The sequence below is a fragment of the Pseudopipra pipra genome, chromosome 22, assembly GCF_036250125.1.
Source record: "Pseudopipra pipra isolate bDixPip1 chromosome 22, bDixPip1.hap1, whole genome shotgun sequence".
NCBI classification, from domain to species: domain Eukaryota; kingdom Metazoa; phylum Chordata; class Aves; order Passeriformes; family Pipridae; genus Pseudopipra; species Pseudopipra pipra.
The window spans coordinates 2,038,185-2,057,016 of NC_087570.1; the positions used below are offsets into that span (position 1 = coordinate 2,038,185).

Sequence of the window (18,832 nt, forward strand, 5' to 3'; positions counted from 1 at the left end):
AACAGCTACTCAACAGGATGACTCAGTGGATAATATTTCTTCACTCAGTTGGAAAACACAATACAGCTGGATCCACATTTCAGCTACTGTTTGTACATTCATTTTAATGCTCAGGAAAATATATACTTTATTTTATTAAGTTTTGCTGCAAAACAAAGAAACAAAAATGAACCCCCCCCCCTTTTTTTTTTTTCCTTCCGCTCTCTCGTCTCTTAATTATTAACTATTTATTTTCTTTACACTTTGATTGGAGTATTTAACACCTGCCTTTGGCATTATGGATAGAAAGCTCAGGAGTCTCTGAACACACAGTTGTGCCAAAAAAAAAAAAAAAATAAAATATGGAAGAAGAGCGTCACTTAGAGGTTAGAAATATTTGTTGTAACAACATATTTTCTTCAATCAGTGTTCACTACTTTATCTCTAAGGCACATGCTCTGTCTTTAGGACCTTATTACATCCAGTTTGCCTCTGTTCTGCTGGAGTGGAGTCCACAGGTTCTGGGTTGGAGAGGACACTCTCAGGACATCCCTCCCTACCCCTGGCAGGCAGCTGGGAGAGCTGGGATCTCCTCAGGGGAAGTGCAGCGTGTGCTCTTCCACCTCCTGCCAAGGGATGAGGGGTGAGGAACATCCTGCTCCACCTGCCACGGGATGAGGGGTGAGGAACATCCTGCTCCAGTCTCTCCTTCCAGGGCAGTCCAGGGAAACCCACCCCGCAGGGCACTGGCTGTGGTGCAGTCCTGGAGCTGGATGCCAGTGGGGAACATCTCCACGTGGAATTCTGTCCGTCTCTCTGCTCCAAAAGGGCTCTTTTACCCCGGGCAGACGGGTCAGAGCTGTTTATGATGGAGGAGCAGCACAGGGGAGGGGGTGCCGAGGGGCCACCTCCGACACCAGCTGCGTGTGTGACACCTCCCTCTCCTCCAGGAGGGCTTTGCAGGGAGGAGCCAAACCCCCAAAACACAACCAAGGAGGGGGCAGAGGGGGCAGGCAGGGCTGGGAGCACCCCTAGACGAAGATGGGGATCCTCTCTCGGATGGCCTGGCGGCAGATGGGGCACACGGTGAGGGCCGTGCTGCAGTCGGGGCAGGAGCCGTGCCCGCACTGGAACACCAGCTTGATCTGGTCGTCGATGCAGATGGGGCAGGTGATCCTCTCCTCCATCTGCCGGTAGCGGCTCTGCAGCTCCTCCATGAGCTTCCTCTGGTCCGTGGATTCCGAGCTGGGGCTGCACTCCACCTCCGTGCTGTCTGCAGGGCACCAGGGAGGGTTAGTCAGGGTCACACCCCGCCCCTAAACTCTCCTCACTGAGCCTTATCCAGGAATTCCTCAAATAAAAGCCCAGGGGATGCTTTTCAGACTTGGCCAGAAAGTGCTGCTTTCCTCCCTTCTGGTTTGTGTGTGTGTGGGTTTGAGGTGGCTTGGTGGGTTGTGGGTTTTTTTTTTGTTTTAAAGGAAACAAAATGTTGGCTGAGATGTCCTGCCTTGGTGCTCTGGAACATGGGAACGCTCAGAGCTGGGTGGGATGTTCTGCCAGGCCAGCCCAGGAATCCTTCCAGTGTTCTCCCTGTTCACATCTGGCACTCAAATTTCTGGCCAAGCCCTTCAGGGCACACATGGTCAAACAAGAAGAAACCACTTGACATGACCTATCTTGACTTTTACACAAATAGGGGCACTCTGTCAACTCTGTGAAATGAAAGAACCCCAAATGCCAGCTTAGGCAAACAGACTCCTCCTGGTTTCAGCTTAATTCAGCCCCACTGCTCATATTCTGCTCCTCTAATCCTTGATTAGGGAGCTCTACAATTCAATATAGATGCCCCTTTCCTCAGCATTCTGGGGCCACTTGCACATCAGTGGTGCAAGGAGTGGTTTCAAATCCATGAAGGTGAAGTGGGTTTGGGGACAAAGCACTGAAGACATCACTGACAGGGAAATCCAGCTGGTATTTTTGGAGACCTTGATGTTCCTCCTCCAGCAAAAATCTGCATGCAAATGTCTCATCTGGAACTGAGCTGAAGAGCCTTATTGAAACAATCCAGCTCAGGGATTCCTGGAGAGCTGGGTAATGCCAGCCCTGCACAGGCACTGTGATTTCAGCCAAGGCACAGGCAAGGCTTGCACAAAATGCAATTTTTCCTTTCTCATAAATTTTCACTGTTAAGCCACCACATGTGAAAACAGACTGGAGAGCCTGATATTTGCTTTCAATGCACAGAATAAGCCAGACCCAGGCAAAGCTTCCTTAAATGCCCTGTCTATGCAGGTTGAGCTTGGCCTGTGACACCTGAGATGTTCTTTTTTCCCTCTAAAGGTGGGCAAGGCAATAGGCACACACACACACACACACAAGCCCAAACAAATTAACTCTCTTTGCTATTCCACTGAAAATCATCAATGCCCCTCAACCCCACCCTGTACAGGACCCCTCCCACAGCACTCACAGCAGGAAGAGCAAACATTACCTTGTTTCAGCTTTTTGGTTATTGTCACTTGACATTTGATGCACTTCTTCATCCTCCTGGAGCATTCTAGCACAAATGACACGAGAAGAGATCACAGTTAAGCCCCCTGATGTCAGAACAGAGAGGAAAGCAATGGACTCAAGAACACCAGCTTTGAACAACCTGAGGCCTCCCTGGGTGATTAAGAGATTGTTTCTGCACGGAAGGAGGTCACAACCTGCTTTTTGTGCCTTAAGTCTCCTGGTTTAATCTTTCCTAGGTCAGTAGCAAACACAACACCTTTAAGTCCCTGATGCTCTGTGGCACTGGCACTGCTGCACTGTGGATCCAAACAGCTCTGGGGGAAAAGGGAGCAGCTCTGGCACACAAAAATCCCAAATTCCCTGGGGTCAGACTGTGAGTGCCTCGTGAGATAACAAACTTGCTGACATCTTTGAGCAGGCTGCCACTAAAACAACTGAAATGCAAACAGCAGTGAAAGCCAGAGAAGAGGGAAATCCTTCTCAGGAGGTTTTTGATGGATAAAGCACTGACAGCTAGAACTGAGGCACCTGCCTTTCCTTCTGAATCGTGCAGGCATCTACAAGCACAAGTAAAGTTGCCTTGGGTCCCAATCAGCAGGTGGGCAGAACATTCTGTGCTTTTCACAGATAACTTTGAATGTCCTGCCCAAGCTGCTGAAATCATGCTGGGGTTGTTTCAGGACACAAACAGCACAATGGCTCACTCTGTGTCCACACAGAGCCTGATTTATGGGAGCCCAGCTAAGGAGGCTGGGCGGTGGAACGGGAAAGAAAAACATGGAAAGAGGGAAAGGAACAGGGGAAGGACTCACCTTCACACACAATACTGTGCTGGCACGGGAAGAAGTGGATGAGCAAGGCCAGCTCTGAGCAGACCAGGCACTCTGTGGGCACGGCCACGCTGGACACGCTGAGGTTGGTCATGGTGTTGGGCGTGGTGTGCACACGGCGAAGGCTGCAGGTGATGGTGGAGCTCTCCGAAGAAACCTGCTGTTCCCTGAAAGCAGGAGCAGCACAAAACGTGAGCCACACACCCCAGACCCTCCTTCAGCAGCTTTGTGCTGATCCCTGGCAAACGCTCAGTGGCATAAACTTGTGATCCCTCACTCGCCCTACTGGGACCGACTCAGCTGGGATCCTGACTAGTTCTGCCTAAAAAGAAAAGAGCAAGGATGGCTCATATTTACACAGGTTGAAAATGCCCTTTTGGAGGGCAGCAGTGAGGTACTGACAGCACAATCAGCTGCTGAAACCAGCATGCTGTTCTGAGAAATGTCAGTCTGAAAGAAATTACATTCCTTAAGCAAAAAAACCCTCAATCCAACATATGCTCCACTGACAAAATTCCTGTGCAAGATGTTTAAAGGGACACATTTCACCTTTTTTTCCACAGTGGACCAGAGGCATGGCCAGTTACAGCACTGCTGTGTGGTTCCTCCTCCAGCAGTAACAGGACCAAGTCTGTGCCCTCATATCAAACTCTGCTTTCACGTTTGCAAAGTCAAAATGCAAACAGATGTTTTCTCAGAACCCGAGTTAAAGCCATCTTTGACTGGCTATACTCTCCCTTTTCTCAGCTATTTCTCTTATCAGCTGAAAAACAAGCATTTATCCGGCTCTGGAATGAATTCTGTGGGTTCTGGTGGCCACCCTTTTGCTGCACTTCCTCTCTGCTTAGACTTTAAATACCTGCAACTGCAGAATCAAATGAAAATAAAACAGAACCCAGAACGACTCTGCAAAGTTGCTCTTGGCTTCAGTGGCCAGACTGCTCAGGTTGCCTCAGGGCTCTCTGTTAAATCAGGAGGCTGAGTTTGCACTGAGCAACATTAATCTGCTTTTCCCAACACTTTCCAATGGCAGCACCCAGCCTCACATAACCCCTCCAGAAACACGGGGCAGCAACCAGCTCCAGAAGAAACAGGAGGTGCTCAGACTGACACCCCAAGTGTTCCAGAGATGCTCCATCCCTCCTGGAAGAGCTGGAGGGAGCACTCTGTGGTTTGCAGGGGAGTTTGCTGTCACTGCCTTGAGCACAAGGTTTACCTGAATTTCTGTGAGAAGTCTTTGACAATCTGGACAATCCTCCCATCTGTAATGAGGTCTAAAGGAGATTTTCCTCTGTGGTTTGCATAATTGATATCTGCTCCTTCTTGTGCTAAGTAGCAGGCAATTGCAGTCCCCACATTCAGCTCTACGTTTCCAAGAAAGCCAGAAGCCTGCAGCTAAAAGATGTGGAGGAACACACACTGTTAGCACAAAAAGTTTCTGTTAAATGGACACGACCTGTATCAAATTCTAAACAAAGTCTTACACCCTGTACTTAAAATTTGAAAGTGCAACTTAGCAACAGTTTTTGAAAACACAAAAAAGACCCTTCAGCACCTAAACAGCAGATTCAAATTTACATTCCAGGGACAGGAGTGCATAAGGCTGGTCCTAACTGGTGATAATCAACACAAATCATAGTAATGGGCATTCACTTCTTCAGGTGGTGAAAAGGAAGCAGGTGAAGACAACACAGCACACACCAGCTGATGAACAGCTGGCCCATGGAGCCTTAAGTGACATCTATTTAAAAAGCAAAATTTTTATGTACATGACCCAAATTAAAGTCAACAAACGTTTCCCAATGACTTAAAGACCAGAGTGTGTAGGTCAGGGCAAATAAAATTGGACATGAAGGACCCTACAGCATCTAGATATGATGTTATTGCAAATAACAGTGGGAATGACACACACAGATCCCTCTTTAAGACTTCCTGCATCCAGGACCAGCTATTGGCTGCCTTTGGCCATGCACTTGAGCCATCAGCTCTTGCTACCACAAGAATGGCAGTTTGGCAATGAGCAGAATGGATGACCAATGCACTGGGTTTTTCCAAGCACCAACAGTTAGAAAGGAGGAACGGGTGGTTTTGCTTATTCTGATCATTTGAAAATAAAGAAAGAAAGAAAAAAAAATCCATGCTGGATTTTCCAGTGCATTAAATTATCCCCACACCCCTTGGCATGTGCTGCACTGATTTCTAGAACTAGGGTCTTTATATCCATGAATGGAGAACAGCACAGGGAAATCCAGTTCAGGCTTTGTAACAACTTTGTCTTTATCCTTCAGCCTGATCCACCTCACCTCTCACACACTGCTGTCCTCCCGCAGATAACTGGGGTGGCTGTGGTTTGCTGTCCTCATATTTTCCATGCCATCAGACAGAAATGAATTGCTGTGGTCCTGGGGCATGAATTAAACCCAGGACTCTTGGCTCTGCAAGTGGATTCGTGACCTTTCCCATGTCAGGAAAGAAGCACAATGCTAATAAAAATATCGGGGGAGACGGGATGAATTGTTGTCTGGCTATGTCGAGTTCCATGCTATAAATTCAAGCACCCCCTCAGAGGACCTATTTGCTTTCCCACAGGCAGGAAGGTTTGTTCCTATTTGTTTCTATGCTCCCCATCTGGACCTGGCTTGCCACAGTTTCCCTGCCTTCCTTCGCCCCCTCGGATCCCGCTGACATTCCGACAGCGAGCCTTCTCCTGCCCTCAGTGCTGGAATTCCTCCTGCTCCCAGCTCACCTTGGCAAGGAGGGAGTGCCCCATGTCCCCCTCGCGCTTCTCCATGGCCAGGGCCATGAGCTGCTGCCTCTCCAGGGCGATGTGCATGGCCGTGTCCCCGTCCTCGTCCTCGGCGTTGACGTCGCTGCCCTCGCCCACCAGCAGCTGCACCATCCCCACGTGGCCCTGGATCACTGCCAGGTGCAGAGGGGTCTGGTTCCGGTTGTTTTTGAGGTTCACGTCGCAGCGGCCCTGGAAGGGAAGGGATTGCACCAGAGTGAGCTGGTGCTGCTGGGTTGGGCTGCACAACAGCCTGGTGAGGTCCCGAACCTCGAGTCCGTCTTCACCAAACGTTTTCCAGCAGGCTCTGGTTCCAACCCGCTTTGTTCTGGCCAAGACACCCTTCTCCTCTCTGCCAGTGCCAAAGGAAAACACCCCTGGGAATGCCAACCCTTCTTCTTCAGTCTGACAAATGATGCCAGCTCTTCAAAGAGACATTCCTGTGAGTCCCAGCAGAAATGTGGGGGGCTGGGAGTGGGGCAGATGGGAGTGGGGCAGATGGGAGCCTTTTGTTTGTGGTGGGTTTGTTTTGCTTTTTTCCTTACCTCTTTGATAAGAATTTCTGCCACTTCCATGTGATTGTTGAGAGCAGCAAGGTGCAGGGCAGTGAAACCATCTTCCTTCTTGGAGTCAACCAGCTGCCGAGCTCTTGCCAGAATCTTCTTTATGGCTCTGGAGTGTTGGAGGTTAACAGAGAGGGAAGAGTTACTTTATCAGGAAAAAAGTGGTTATGGATGTTCATATTTTAATAGGCAGCACCACGAGCTGACACTGGTGATGCAGAGCAGTCCCTTTAACTCACAGATTGAATTACAGGAATACAACAAAAGCCCTCAGTTATCATTTAATAAAGTAATAAAGGGTAAAGTCACACTGCTTTGGAAATAATGAGCAGATTTATCCTTGGAAGAGTTCCAGAGGCTCTCAGTTAGACACAGTCTTTACTACAGACCTTCTCCTGCCCTTCTGAGTGTGAACCCAAACACTTAAGGAAACTAAGCAGACATTTTCAAGCCAAGCTGGGGAGGTATGAGAGAGATGGGATGGGGAAAGCAGGCAGGAGTTTGCTGTGAAGGCAAGGAGGGCAACAGCTACACCCAGCCATATCTATTTTCTTCCCATCTATCCAGAACTACACCTGCCACCTTGTTACTGCTGAGACAAGCATGAGTTAAGATCTGCAAAAGCCATAAAAATGAAAAAAAGGTCACTCACAGCTTGTTGCCTTTCAGAGCAGAATAGTGGAGCAGGTTGAAGCCTTGGCCATTCTGGACAGTGAAGTCTATGTTGGGTACTTCAGTGAGAATCTCAATAACCACTTTGTAATCAAGAGTGATGGCATAATGCAGGGGGGTGTCTCCCTGGGAATCCTGCACATGGACACCCAAGCAGAACACAGGTTACCCACCTCAGGAAGCCAAGGGAAACCACCTAAGAGCTGCTGACATTCCCAGCTAGCTTTGAAACACTGACCCAGCACAGTCCAGCCCCAGCACCACACAAGCACAGCCTAAAAATGGGCTGGGTCCATCACTGCCTGTCTTCAAAAATCTCAGCCCTCCTTATTGCTGGCAACAGGAGAGTTGCAACAACAACACCCACTAACAGCAGGTCAGTTCTCACTGGGAGCCCGAGTCCAGCACAGAGACTGTCACTGCACTGAGCTGGGCAGACCCAAACCTGGAATTCCAGAGCACTGAAGGAATACTTCAGTATAAATAATCCTATTTACAGCAGTGCATTTTAGGAGAACGACTTTCAAACCCGACAAAGCACCGAGCGGTTTAACACATAAAGAAGCACCTCCCCACCTCAAAAAAAAAACACCAGGAAAAAAAAAAACCTCAAACACCCCTCTACCCCAAATCCCCCCCAGGGTCCAAACTCACCGGGAGGTTGACATCACAGTTGAGCTCACAGAGGGCCCTCACCACGTCGGTGAAGCCCTGGCTCACAGCCACGTACAGCGCCGTGCACTTGGCATTGTTCAACAGGTCTGTGCTGGCTCCTTTGCCAATGAGCACACGGGCAACCTCAGCTTGGTTTCTGATTTAAAAGCGAGGAGCAAAACAGGTTAGAGCCGACCCTGTGACAGTAAATTCTTCCTCCTCGAAAAGCAATGGAGCTTCTCGGGTTTTGTATCCCTGCGGCTTCGTCCCACTTCTTATTAGGATTAAAAAAAAGCCCCACACAACAAAACCTTCCTAATTTGTGCTCTAGAATCTGCTCCCTCTGTTCTAAATCAACAGGAATTTCCCACTTTTATTGATGAATTCTTCCCTGGTGATGGACAAAACAATTAAAAATTCCATCTTCCTCTGGAAAACACATGCACTTACAGGAACCAACCAAACAACCAACCAAAGTGATTTCAACCAAACCACCTCCCCCCCAACCCCTTGAAAAAAAAAATCTAATCACCAAAAGCTCTCTTTCTGATTCACCAAAACCTCTTGTTCTGATTCCCCCCAAAATTCCCAGCATGGAAACCTTGCTGTGCAGTATAAAGGAGTGTGCTAAGAAATGTTCCTGGGGGGCTTAATCTCAAACACCAATTTCTAATACAGGGTAAAATCAGAGAAAAGCCTCCACCAGCCACACATCCTTCCCACAGACTATCCATTTATATCCAGAACATAAATTCTGCAGCCCTTTAGACCCTGCACCAGAGGCAGGAAGGAGTCAGGCACCCTACCCGAAAGCCGCGTAGTGCAGCGCCGTGTCCCCCTCGTCGTCCCGCAGGTTGACGCTGGCATGTGCCTGCAGCAAAGCCTTCACCACCTCCAGGTGCCCCTGGTAGGAGGCAATCTGCAGGGCAGTCCTGCCCTGGTTCTTGGCATCGACCTGTGGGAAGGGCAGAGGCACAGCAGATGAGGAATGACCTCGTGCCGGGGCCAGAGTGGGATGGGAGCGGAACAGCTGCAGGCTCCCAACTGCCAGGAGGGATCTGGGCCCCGCTGGCTCCACTCCCCGGGCACCAACTCCAAGCTGACCTTGTCCCAGAACGTTTCTGAAGGGGAAGGGGACAGCACATGGAGGCAAGAGGGGAGAAGTGAGAGAACAGAGCCGGGAGCCAGGGCTCTAATTGCAGCTCTCTTGCCAAATCACTCTGTGCCTGCAAGCACAACACTTCTTGCCACCTCTGCCAACAATTCCTCTCCCAATAGGAAAATGTGTGAGGAAATCAAATTAGCTTTGCATAAGGCTCTGAAGGTGCCAAGTCCCCCATTGTTCTGTGCTGCTGCAGGTACTTCACTGGGCGCAGTGGTTGGAGGGGATATCACAGAGCTCAAGTGCTGCAGTGAGATTTGTTGAGCATTAAAGAGACTGAAGAGCAAGGAGAGCCTGTGTGAAAGGCAAGGGAAAAAAAGGGAAAAGCAGCTGTTGAAACCGGTGGGAGGCTAAGGAGAGGAGATGAAGGAGCTACAAAACCTCAGCAGACCAGCAGGGAGAACAAGTTAATGAACAAGGTTTTTTTTCCCCCCTGCAGCTGGTTCTATGCAGCAGCCAGGGCAGGACAGGCAGGACTTCCCTTGGAACACCCAAATGATGGGAGAGTCATTTTGACAAGGAGGCCACTGTGCTTTTCTTCCATTTGCACACAACAGACAATGCTGATAAGCTGGAGAGGTCTTGGCAAGCAATTCCAACCTGCACTAAGTGAGCCTCAAACCCAGCCCCCTCTTGCTGGGTATAACACTCTAAGAGAAATAACTAATTTGTTAATATGAGTATCAGAATAGAAACAGAAATCTAATAAAAAAGTAACTAATCACATAATGGATTCCTTACTCCTGGCACTTCCTTATCTGAGATCAATTTGACAAGTGCAGGTATTTGTCTATTATTCCCATCTCCAGAAGCCCCATTAACTTTGTAAAATAAAGAACTATAATAAACACCAGACAACTATCCACTCAATCAGCTTCACAGGGGTTCCTTCACAACTGATCCCACTTTTGCTGGTTCACACATCCAGCTGCTTCCTCCAGCCACACAGACACAGCCTCAACAAAACTTCTTTTTGTTACCAATGGTTTCCAAGGACACTGCTGAAATACTTTGTTCTCTGGTGGTTCTTTTTTTATCTGTTTATGAAGCCTGAACCCCTCCCTGAAGGAGCCTGACAGAGCAGAGATTTCAGGAGACGTGATCCTGAGTTTGGCACTCTGCAAGCACAAAAAATTGTTCAGCAACAAGTCAAGCCCAGTTCTCTGCTCCAGTCAGACATGAGATAAGACACTGCACAGATCTGGGCAGCTTTTCTCTTTCCTGATTCCAACAATATGATTTTGCAAGGTCATCTAAGGACAGACACAGCCAGACACAGCCCATGGCTTCCTTTTCCAACAGAGACTCGGGTATCTCCTCCTGTTCTCATACAGATAAACCCCTCTCCCCCTCGTTCTGCAGGTGCAGTGTCCACACAGGAAATCTGGGAAAAGCCAGCTCTGGAAATGTGCTGTAAGGACTTAACTCCAGTTCAGATTTAATGCCACAAACTAGAGGCATAAAATATACACATTTAACCCTGAATTGCAGCAAAATAACCTTCCAGCTCTTAGGAGATATTAATAGGTCTGAAAAATCTATTGTTTTTCTCCCATCCTTCTCCCCAGTGGACCACAAAATTTTATGACAGAAAAGCAACAAAAAACCAGCCATTCAGGATGTCTCCAGAACTTGCCTTGTCCGGGTATTTCTGCAGGAGCTCCCGGACCTTGGCTGTGTTGTTGAGGGCTGCACAAATGACCAGGCACCCAGCATGCTCTGACTCTGTCTTCTGGGACAGCAGCTTCTCCAGAACAGCCACCAAAGTACCTGAATGAGGAACAGAAAGGACCTGTAACTCCACAATTTTGGGTGCCTGAGAGGACAGAGGTGTTACAGTTCTCCAGACAGAGCAAAGTGGAAAAAGTCTGGGCTAGTATCAAGTTGTCCTTGAAGTCTATCTTGAGTGTAAGATCCATCTGCAAAGCAAAACAAAACAACCCTGGCAAGTCTTGTCCTCTCTCCCACATGATCCTGACATCTAAAGGATGTAAGTATGGTGAGGCCACAAAAAAAAATTTATGAGCAGAAGTGCAAAACAGACCAAAAAACCCCTCTCCACATCATGTGATCCCAAATTCAATTTCAGGGTGGATTGGGCAAAATAATTGTGGATTTCACAACACTTCCAACACACGGTCCTGGGACTATTTCACAAGCCTTCAACAATTAGTATCCTAGTACAGGAAACAGGATGGACCAGGAAACTGAGACAGAACAAGACAAATGCTGAACCCAGGGCAGGGCTGTGGTCAGCTCTTCCGAGTCCTAAATTCTGTATTTTCCTGTTAAGGCCAGCTTTGCTCGCCCAGTAAGGCACAGCTGGCCAGCTTGGCTTGCCCAGTAAGGCACAGCTGGGTTTTATTCTGTATTTTCCTGTTAAGGCCAGCTTGGCTTGCCCAGTAAGGCACAGCTGGGTCTTGGAGCTCTGTCCGGGGAAGAACAGCTGGAGTTTAACACCGCCCAAAGAGCTGCAGCAAAGAGCTCCCAGGTCCCTGAAGGGTCTGACATCTCTCTCACTCTTTGACTCCTTTGCACTCTCTGTGGTCATGAGGTTTGCCTCCTCCTCCCTCTGGTATGCTGTCAGGCAGGCAGGGTTGAAGGTCCAGGACTGCCCTCCCACCGACACGCGCAGATCTCCGTCCCCGTAGACCTTGATCACCTTCCCGATGTGCCCCAGGGTCTGCAAGGAAAGAGAAGGTGGTTTCTCAAAGGTCTCAGCCCCAAAGCAATGTTTTCTAAGAGGGTTTCCCCAAGCTGCAGCCCTGCTGGGTGAGGAGAAGCACTGGACAGGGACACACTGGCAGGCAGTTCCCACTTCGAGGGCACCAGGGGTTCTCACCAGTTTTACCCAGGAGGGTTTCCCAGACACCTTATAAATGTCTGGGGAAGGAGGTGGTGAAACAATAAAGTGTGGTTTGAAGAACACAGAGAACTGACCAAAGTGGGACTAGGAAATGTTTCCTCTGGGTGTTTAATTGCTCCTGGAGGAGCAATTAACCTGTATCCCACTTTCTAGCCACACTGGTCTGATCAGACCATTCTTCCACTTGGACACTTCCCTGCCTCATTCCAGAGAATTAGGGAGGGTGTAAGAGGACTTGTTTACTTTGGTCAGCAAAACCTGTTATCTGAGCTGGTGGCAGCCAAACCCTTGGTCAGACTTGCCCTGTCCCTGTTTGCTTTGGGTGCTGCAACACGACTGGGTCACCAGGAGCCAACAGCAGGAGGGAACAGGGACTCTGCAGGGCCTCAGCAAGGTCTGGGCACTCAGTGACCAGCAGGAGTGTCTGGGGGGGCAGTGCAAGCCCATCACTCTCAGGGATTGCTTGGGCAGACTCCTGGGGCTGGGGTGCACTCACAGGGGCCATCTCGTCCGTCCACTCGCCGTGGCCAGGCTGGAACCGCTTCACTGTCTCCATGTCATCGATCACCCGGACCACATCACCCACCCAGAACGTGTTCAGCTGCAAGAAAAAGAAAGTCATAAGCTTTTGGGAGATGAAGCCACAAAAAAATCCCCCCAAAACAACCCCAGAAACCCAACCAAACACGACGCCCATCGACTCAAAAAACACCCACTGGCTCAGAAAACAAGGCACTGCAAACCATTAGTACAACTGTAATCACTGCCCTGCCAAAGAAACACAGTCCAAGGGCTGGGGTAACTCTCTTTTAAGCCAAGTGCACATTTAAGTAGGGAAATAATTTGCAACAGACAGTTTTCTAACTTTTTGTTCTTCTTCAAGCCGTTTATAATTAATGCCAGTATAAAATTGTGGGGCTTTCCTCGGTCCATCTCCTCACTACACCTGACCTGGCACTGGAGATTTTAATTCACTTTAATAAGGGAGTTAAATCTGTTTTTTATTTAAAAGAGAAAAGGGAAACCAGAGTTTATCTGTTCTGGTAATATGCCAGATGCTCCCTCTGCTCACTGAGCTAAGAAGGGAGCACTGTCAAAACACACTTTTCAAAGCAGACTAGTTCTGTGCAAAACAGTCTGACACTGCATTTTCCCTTGATTTTGGAGTTTTTAGCATTGTGACCTTGGTCAGGTCTTTCAGAATTTTGTGGTCTTCCAGCAGCTTCTTCTATATCTAATTATCTCTGTTTCTAATCATCCACATTTCAAACCTCTGGGGAAGGCCAGAGCTATGAGCTTTAGAAACACAGACACAAAATTAGAAGAGCTGGATTAAAGACTCAGGTCATCCAGAAGAATCAAAGAGAAGGGAGACAAAGGTGCAAAAAAAGGAGAATAACACAGAGACATGGGAACAAGGAAGAAAACGAAATCAAAAGGAAGAAAACAAAATCAAAAGGAAGAAAACAAAATCAAAAGGAAGAAAACAAAATCAAAAGGAAGAAAACAAAATCAAATGGAAGAAAACAAAATCAAATGGAAGAAAACAAAATCAAATGGAAGAAAACAAAATCAAAAGGAAGAAAACAAAATCAAAAGGAAGAAAACGAAATCAAAAGGAAGAAAACAAAATCAAATGGGAGAAAACGAAATCAAATGGAACAAAACAAAATCAAATGGAACAAAACAAAATCAAATGGAACAAAACAAAATCAAATGGCAATTATGTGGAAAAAGGTTGAAAGGCAGCTGCAGAAAGATGAGCTACTGTAGGTAAACTGTCATATGAAAGAAGCTGGAATCAAGAAATGGAATTTACCTGAAGAAAATGCATTTAAAATGCAGAAGCTCATCAAACTGGCCAACCCAGCAGCCCAACTCCTACTGCCTGCAACCATCTGCCTGAGCTCTGATGGGCTGCAGGGAGCTCTGCCCAAACCCACTGTGTTTGGCCCAGCAGGGCATCCCTTCAGCACTTGCTTGTGCCACACCATGTCCCAGTAGAGCAGGCTGAAGGACAGCTCTTCCTTGCAGCATTCCCAGCCCAGCACATACCTTGGTCAGGGCTCCAGGATGGAAAGTCCAGCGGGTTTCGCTGTTGAACTGGACCCTCACGTCCCCTCTGTCCGTGATCCTGTGCACGGTCCCTGTCTGGCCAATGAACTTTTGATAGGGGGGAAAAAAAAGTAGGGGAAAGCCCCTAAATAAATCACATTGCTTAACAGTGGGGAAAGCAGGCATAGGTGGCTAAATTACCCAGCACTTCCAATCCACAGACTAACAGAGCTCCCAAACCTGCTTCACATGAGATGCAGCCATTGTTTGTCTACAAAAGCAGGGAAGGGCTCCTTAAGAAGCTCCTTTAAAGTAGCAGCATATTGGGGGAGGAGGGGGGTAGGAATACAAAGTGCAAAAAATCCTGGAAAATGCAGCACAAATTGTCCTCTTCCCAAATGACAAAGGTGGGCAGAGATCACAACAGTGTTCTGCATTATAATACCAGCAAAGTACATCCTGAGAGGGGAAAAGAGGGGCATGGTAGAGGAGATAAAATATAGTCGTGTAGTGCAGTGCTCTAGAATTGTTGGTTCTGGCAGGTCCTGAGCAGCTCATAGTTTAGAAGGAGGCAAAAAGGACCAATTTCTGAAATGACAGGAAGTTACTGTTTTACATCTAGTAAAAATCTTTTTAATATCCCCCTCTACACCTGGATTCACCAACAACAGGAATTCAGGAGCACAGAGGTTTTAACAACCAACAGACACCAGGAACCACACAGCAGCATTCAGAAACTACAGCTTTGGGGATGGAATAAAAAATTCCTGGCTCCACTGGCAGCCTTCTTAAAGTTCCTGCCAGAAGATGCCAAGTCCCTGCCTGCCAGGCTGAAAAAAACCAGGAGGCTGATGCTCAGTTAACAGATTTCCACATTGAAGCTGAAATGACACAGTTTGTCTCGACATTTTAAAGCCTGATTTCAAAAAGCCTGCTCACCTACAGGGCAGGTTGGGCCAGGATACATATATAAAGTGACTTTTATAATTTTATAGCACTGCTTCATGCTGTTCCACAGTAATAGGTGTCACTTCTATCTTTACTTCCTCCGCTATCTGGGTTTTTTTAGACAACAGGTGACAGCAGAGTGAGAGCTCTTCAATCTAAAGACAAGACAACAGGCTAAGCTCCAAGAATATCATATGGGCTGAGAAATTTTAGCCTTGGCCAGGGACAGAGCCCACTGTTGACAAAAGACATAACTTCCATTAGCAAAGAAGCCAAACAAGGAATGGATCCAGAACCCTGAAGAAAAGGTCCAGGGCTCATTTAAAAACAGACAAACCAGCCATTATTTTTTTGCTCCCAAGACTTCTGAGCAACTCTTGTGCAGGGCTCCACAAGGCAACTGTCACATAAATCCCAGCCTAAAAATAAATCTGACTCCAGTGTCCTACCACTAAAAAAATCTGTATTTGGGCTTCAGTTAACTCAATAGAAATGCAGGAGGTACCGTGTTACACAAAGATGTTCTGGTAACTTCCTAACCAGTGCCTACCTGTGCAGGCTGAGACAGTGACTGATACTTTACCCAGAGGAGTAACCAGCCTCATACCTCTGCCATTTTGGGGTTCCAGCCTCCATGGCCCTCCTGCATCTCCCTCAGGATGTCGATGTCCAGCAGGCACTTCACCTTGTCCCCGTGCTGGAATGGGTGTCTGTCTGTGCTCTCCTTCCTCTGCAGCTCAGCTGGTTTTCCTAGGGAGAATAACACCACCCACAGACATGCAGGAGGCAATAATACACCTTTGTGCCTCACTGGCTTTGTAACAAGGGCCGCAAATTAACATTAATTGGGGTAGAATGGTGTAAAAACACCCCTTTTCTATTTGGGGTATGCCCTAGGTGGAGAAATCAAGAGGATTTAGCTCTAATTCTATGAATTAAACATGAGGCAGCTCTAACAAGACACATTCTGTCCCTTCCCAGAGCGGGGAATGCCTTTGAAGGACGCCTCTCATGTCATGGCAGACATCAGGAGCTGTTCTTAGCAGCTCAGTCACCCACAACTGGTGTTCAGCAGACACACCCACTCAGCACCCAAAATAAGTTCTCTTCCACAGGCAGCCACATAACTTGCTTTGAGGAGTGCCTTCCCCTCCTACCCTTCTCGTGCAGAGGGAGGCTGTACCACTGGGATAAACTCCCCATCCAACCCTTCCCTTCCCTCGTGCTCTTGCCAAGCTGCTCAGGGAGAGGAAAGAATGAGAAAGGCCTGATTCTGCTGCTGCAAACACAGGAACAGACCCCCTCTTGTTTTCTTTCAGGGGAGCAAAAGATGGACCCCGCAACTCATTAAAATAAACACAACTAAATTATGCATTGGTAAAGAAAAGCTGCGAGTCCAAAAGCACAAACAGTCTCCTTGGTTTCATCAGAGTTAAATGTGAATTGCAGCATGTTGCCAATACAGACATCACCTTTTCCAATCACTTTTTCTAATCTCTCTCTCCCGGGCAAGTATTTAGCAGCTCCATTCTCAGAACTCTCCCTTTGGTCACGTCCCCTCCAACACACTTTTGGGTCCACCAGAGCAATGATCTTTGCTCTGTAAAAGCACAGTGAACACCAGCTGAACCACTGCTTGCCTGAAGAACTAAAAGCTCTGGGTTAACAGAACTGACACTGGGTTGAATTCCCTGTGACAGAGTGGGAGTTTCCTGCATTTCCAGCAGGGATTTGCCTTGGCAGAAGATCCCTCATGGTTTTACCACAGCACTATTTCACTGACCACTCTGAAATCAAGCAGCAGGTCACACACAAGCCACTTCTCTTGAATGGCACATATGATGTAGGAACTTTACAAAACCACCTGCTCCTTTTCTGCCTTCCAAGCAAAATGGCTTCAGTGCCTCCCGACAGCATCCCAACTCCCCAGCAGGCGATTCATCTCCACACACCTAATTTCGGGAGATGCTCCTTGTAGTAGAAGCCCCCGGAAGCCTCCACGGTGCATTTCAGGTCCACCTTGCCCTTGTGGCCCACCCTGTAGACGTTGGTGGTCCCGTCAGCCCACGTCACGCTGGCCACGCTGCGCCCGGTCTCCACGTCCCAGCCGCGGATATCGACCACGCGCCCGGTTTTACCTTCGCCACCTGAGGGGGGAAAAGGGAAAAATCGGGAAAATTAGATCGTGGCACGGCTCGGTTTGGCCAGCTAGGAGTGTGTTTAAACTCACTGAAAGCCAGCCAGCCATCTACTTTGGAATACAGATGTGGAAAAAGCTGAGTTCTGTGCAGAATTCCTCCTGGTGTGCGTGGCCTAGGTTAGGGAACACACAGTGTCATGGCACCACACTGTGGCAAGACAAAAAACAGTGATGTAAAACCCACCTAAGATCTTTAATTTCTCCCCAACACCAGCCAGGTGGAAGAGCATCAAATAAGGTTTGTTCTGGTAGTTCTCTTCACCTGCCCAAGAAAGGAGCAGTACACTGGACAAAACCAGAACAGGAGGATATGTGTGTGGAGATAAATCTGGCTGGGCACATGGGACATGTTGTCATCCAAGAGACAACAGTCTATGAACACTGAACCTCATGAAGGAAGTCAGAGTTTGCAGATTCCCAACCCAACTCTGCTGCCAAGTCACTTGGGCAAGTCCCAAATGGGGACAGCAACAGCTGTCTGTCTGAGTGGACAAAGAGCTTCTAATTGCCTCTAAAGTCTTGAAATTTAACAGCTTGAAGGAGTTTAATTCCTCATCTAACTGCACATCTGACTAAAAAGCACAACACAAACCAGTGGGCTTTCGTGCCAGTCCTATCAGTGACAAGAGGAGTAAACGGCTGTGGGTGGGGGCAGCTCCACCAAAACCAGGGTGGTGCTCATCAGAGACCACCTGAGGGGCTGAATTTAGGGTTTTTAGGGTTCTTCCCACTGGTCTTGCTGGTGTAACTGGTTTCAGGTCACCACCATCGTAAGCAACGCGAGTCTCAGACATGTAAATGTCCATCTGATCTCAACAGGATGGATAAGCTGTATTGAGCATAAGCTGCTTTTGCTCTCAGACCCTGCAAGTATCCATGTCCTCCACTGAACCCAGAGCTGCAATAAATGGCAGAGTCAACTTTGGAAACCTTTGAACTTCTGACTTAATTCTTAAGGGACAAAAGGAGCTGTAAACATTACAGTGTGAGCGGGGCTCTGGAATAGGAACGGACAGTACAGCTTCCTGAACCCTGCAGCACTAACAGAAATTGGTATCAGTGAATTAAGTACAGTCATTACACCCAAGAACAGCTCTAAAAAAGGCATTTTTGTCCCTCTGCATTTTCAGCCTGAAGTTACAAATCCTACTGAAAGCAGAAACCATTCTCCAGTAACCACAGCAAACAGTTCATTAATGTTCCATGGGAAACCATCCTTGGAGCATTTCTCCTCACTGTTCTTAAAAGTGTCCAAATAAGGATATTCCACAGAACTCCAGAGCAGAAAGGAGTACTGTACACAGAGTCAGACAACCCTTACTCCCACTGTAAATGAAAGCTTTTTCAGGAAAAGATGGGTCTTTGTTTATCATCATGTACACTTATAGTTTTATACAAGAACTTCCAGGATGGTTCCCAGGAGTTTTCATGTCTGTGAAACAGGAGTAGCAAAACTTCCCTCCCACACCCTCAATGAATGCATATGGTTTATGTCACAGATATGTGACAAATAACCAAGAAAACAAGGAATATTTAATACTCTAAACAACAGCAACCTCCATCCCCTGTGCAGCTCCCCAGAAGATGCTGCTCAGCACATGCAC

General features: G+C 47.8%; 1 protein-coding gene across 2 annotated transcripts in view; it reads right to left on the minus strand.

The window, feature by feature from the left end:
* Nucleotides 1–84: 84 nt before the first annotated feature.
* Nucleotides 85–18,832, minus strand: part of MIB2 (MIB E3 ubiquitin protein ligase 2) — a 41,081-nt gene continuing 22,333 nt past the window's right edge. For both annotated transcript variants that reach the window (XM_064678941.1, XM_064678942.1), the window contains 15 exons: nt 16,981–17,175; nt 15,636–15,778; nt 14,081–14,188; nt 12,522–12,626; nt 11,680–11,842; nt 10,796–10,929; nt 8,804–8,952; nt 7,998–8,154; nt 7,324–7,478; nt 6,654–6,780; nt 6,070–6,300; nt 4,540–4,718; nt 3,306–3,490; nt 2,471–2,536; nt 85–1,252 (listed from right to left, as the gene is read on the minus strand). In XM_064678941.1, coding sequence (XP_064535011.1) covers nt 1,011–1,252; nt 2,471–2,536; nt 3,306–3,490; nt 4,540–4,718; nt 6,070–6,300; nt 6,654–6,780; nt 7,324–7,478; nt 7,998–8,154; nt 8,804–8,952; nt 10,796–10,929; nt 11,680–11,842; nt 12,522–12,626; nt 14,081–14,188; nt 15,636–15,778; nt 16,981–17,175 — 2,339 coding nt within the window. In that variant the 3' untranslated portion in view covers nt 85–1,010. The remainder of the gene's footprint in view (nt 1,253–2,470; nt 2,537–3,305; nt 3,491–4,539; nt 4,719–6,069; nt 6,301–6,653; nt 6,781–7,323; nt 7,479–7,997; nt 8,155–8,803; nt 8,953–10,795; nt 10,930–11,679; nt 11,843–12,521; nt 12,627–14,080; nt 14,189–15,635; nt 15,779–16,980; nt 17,176–18,832) is intronic.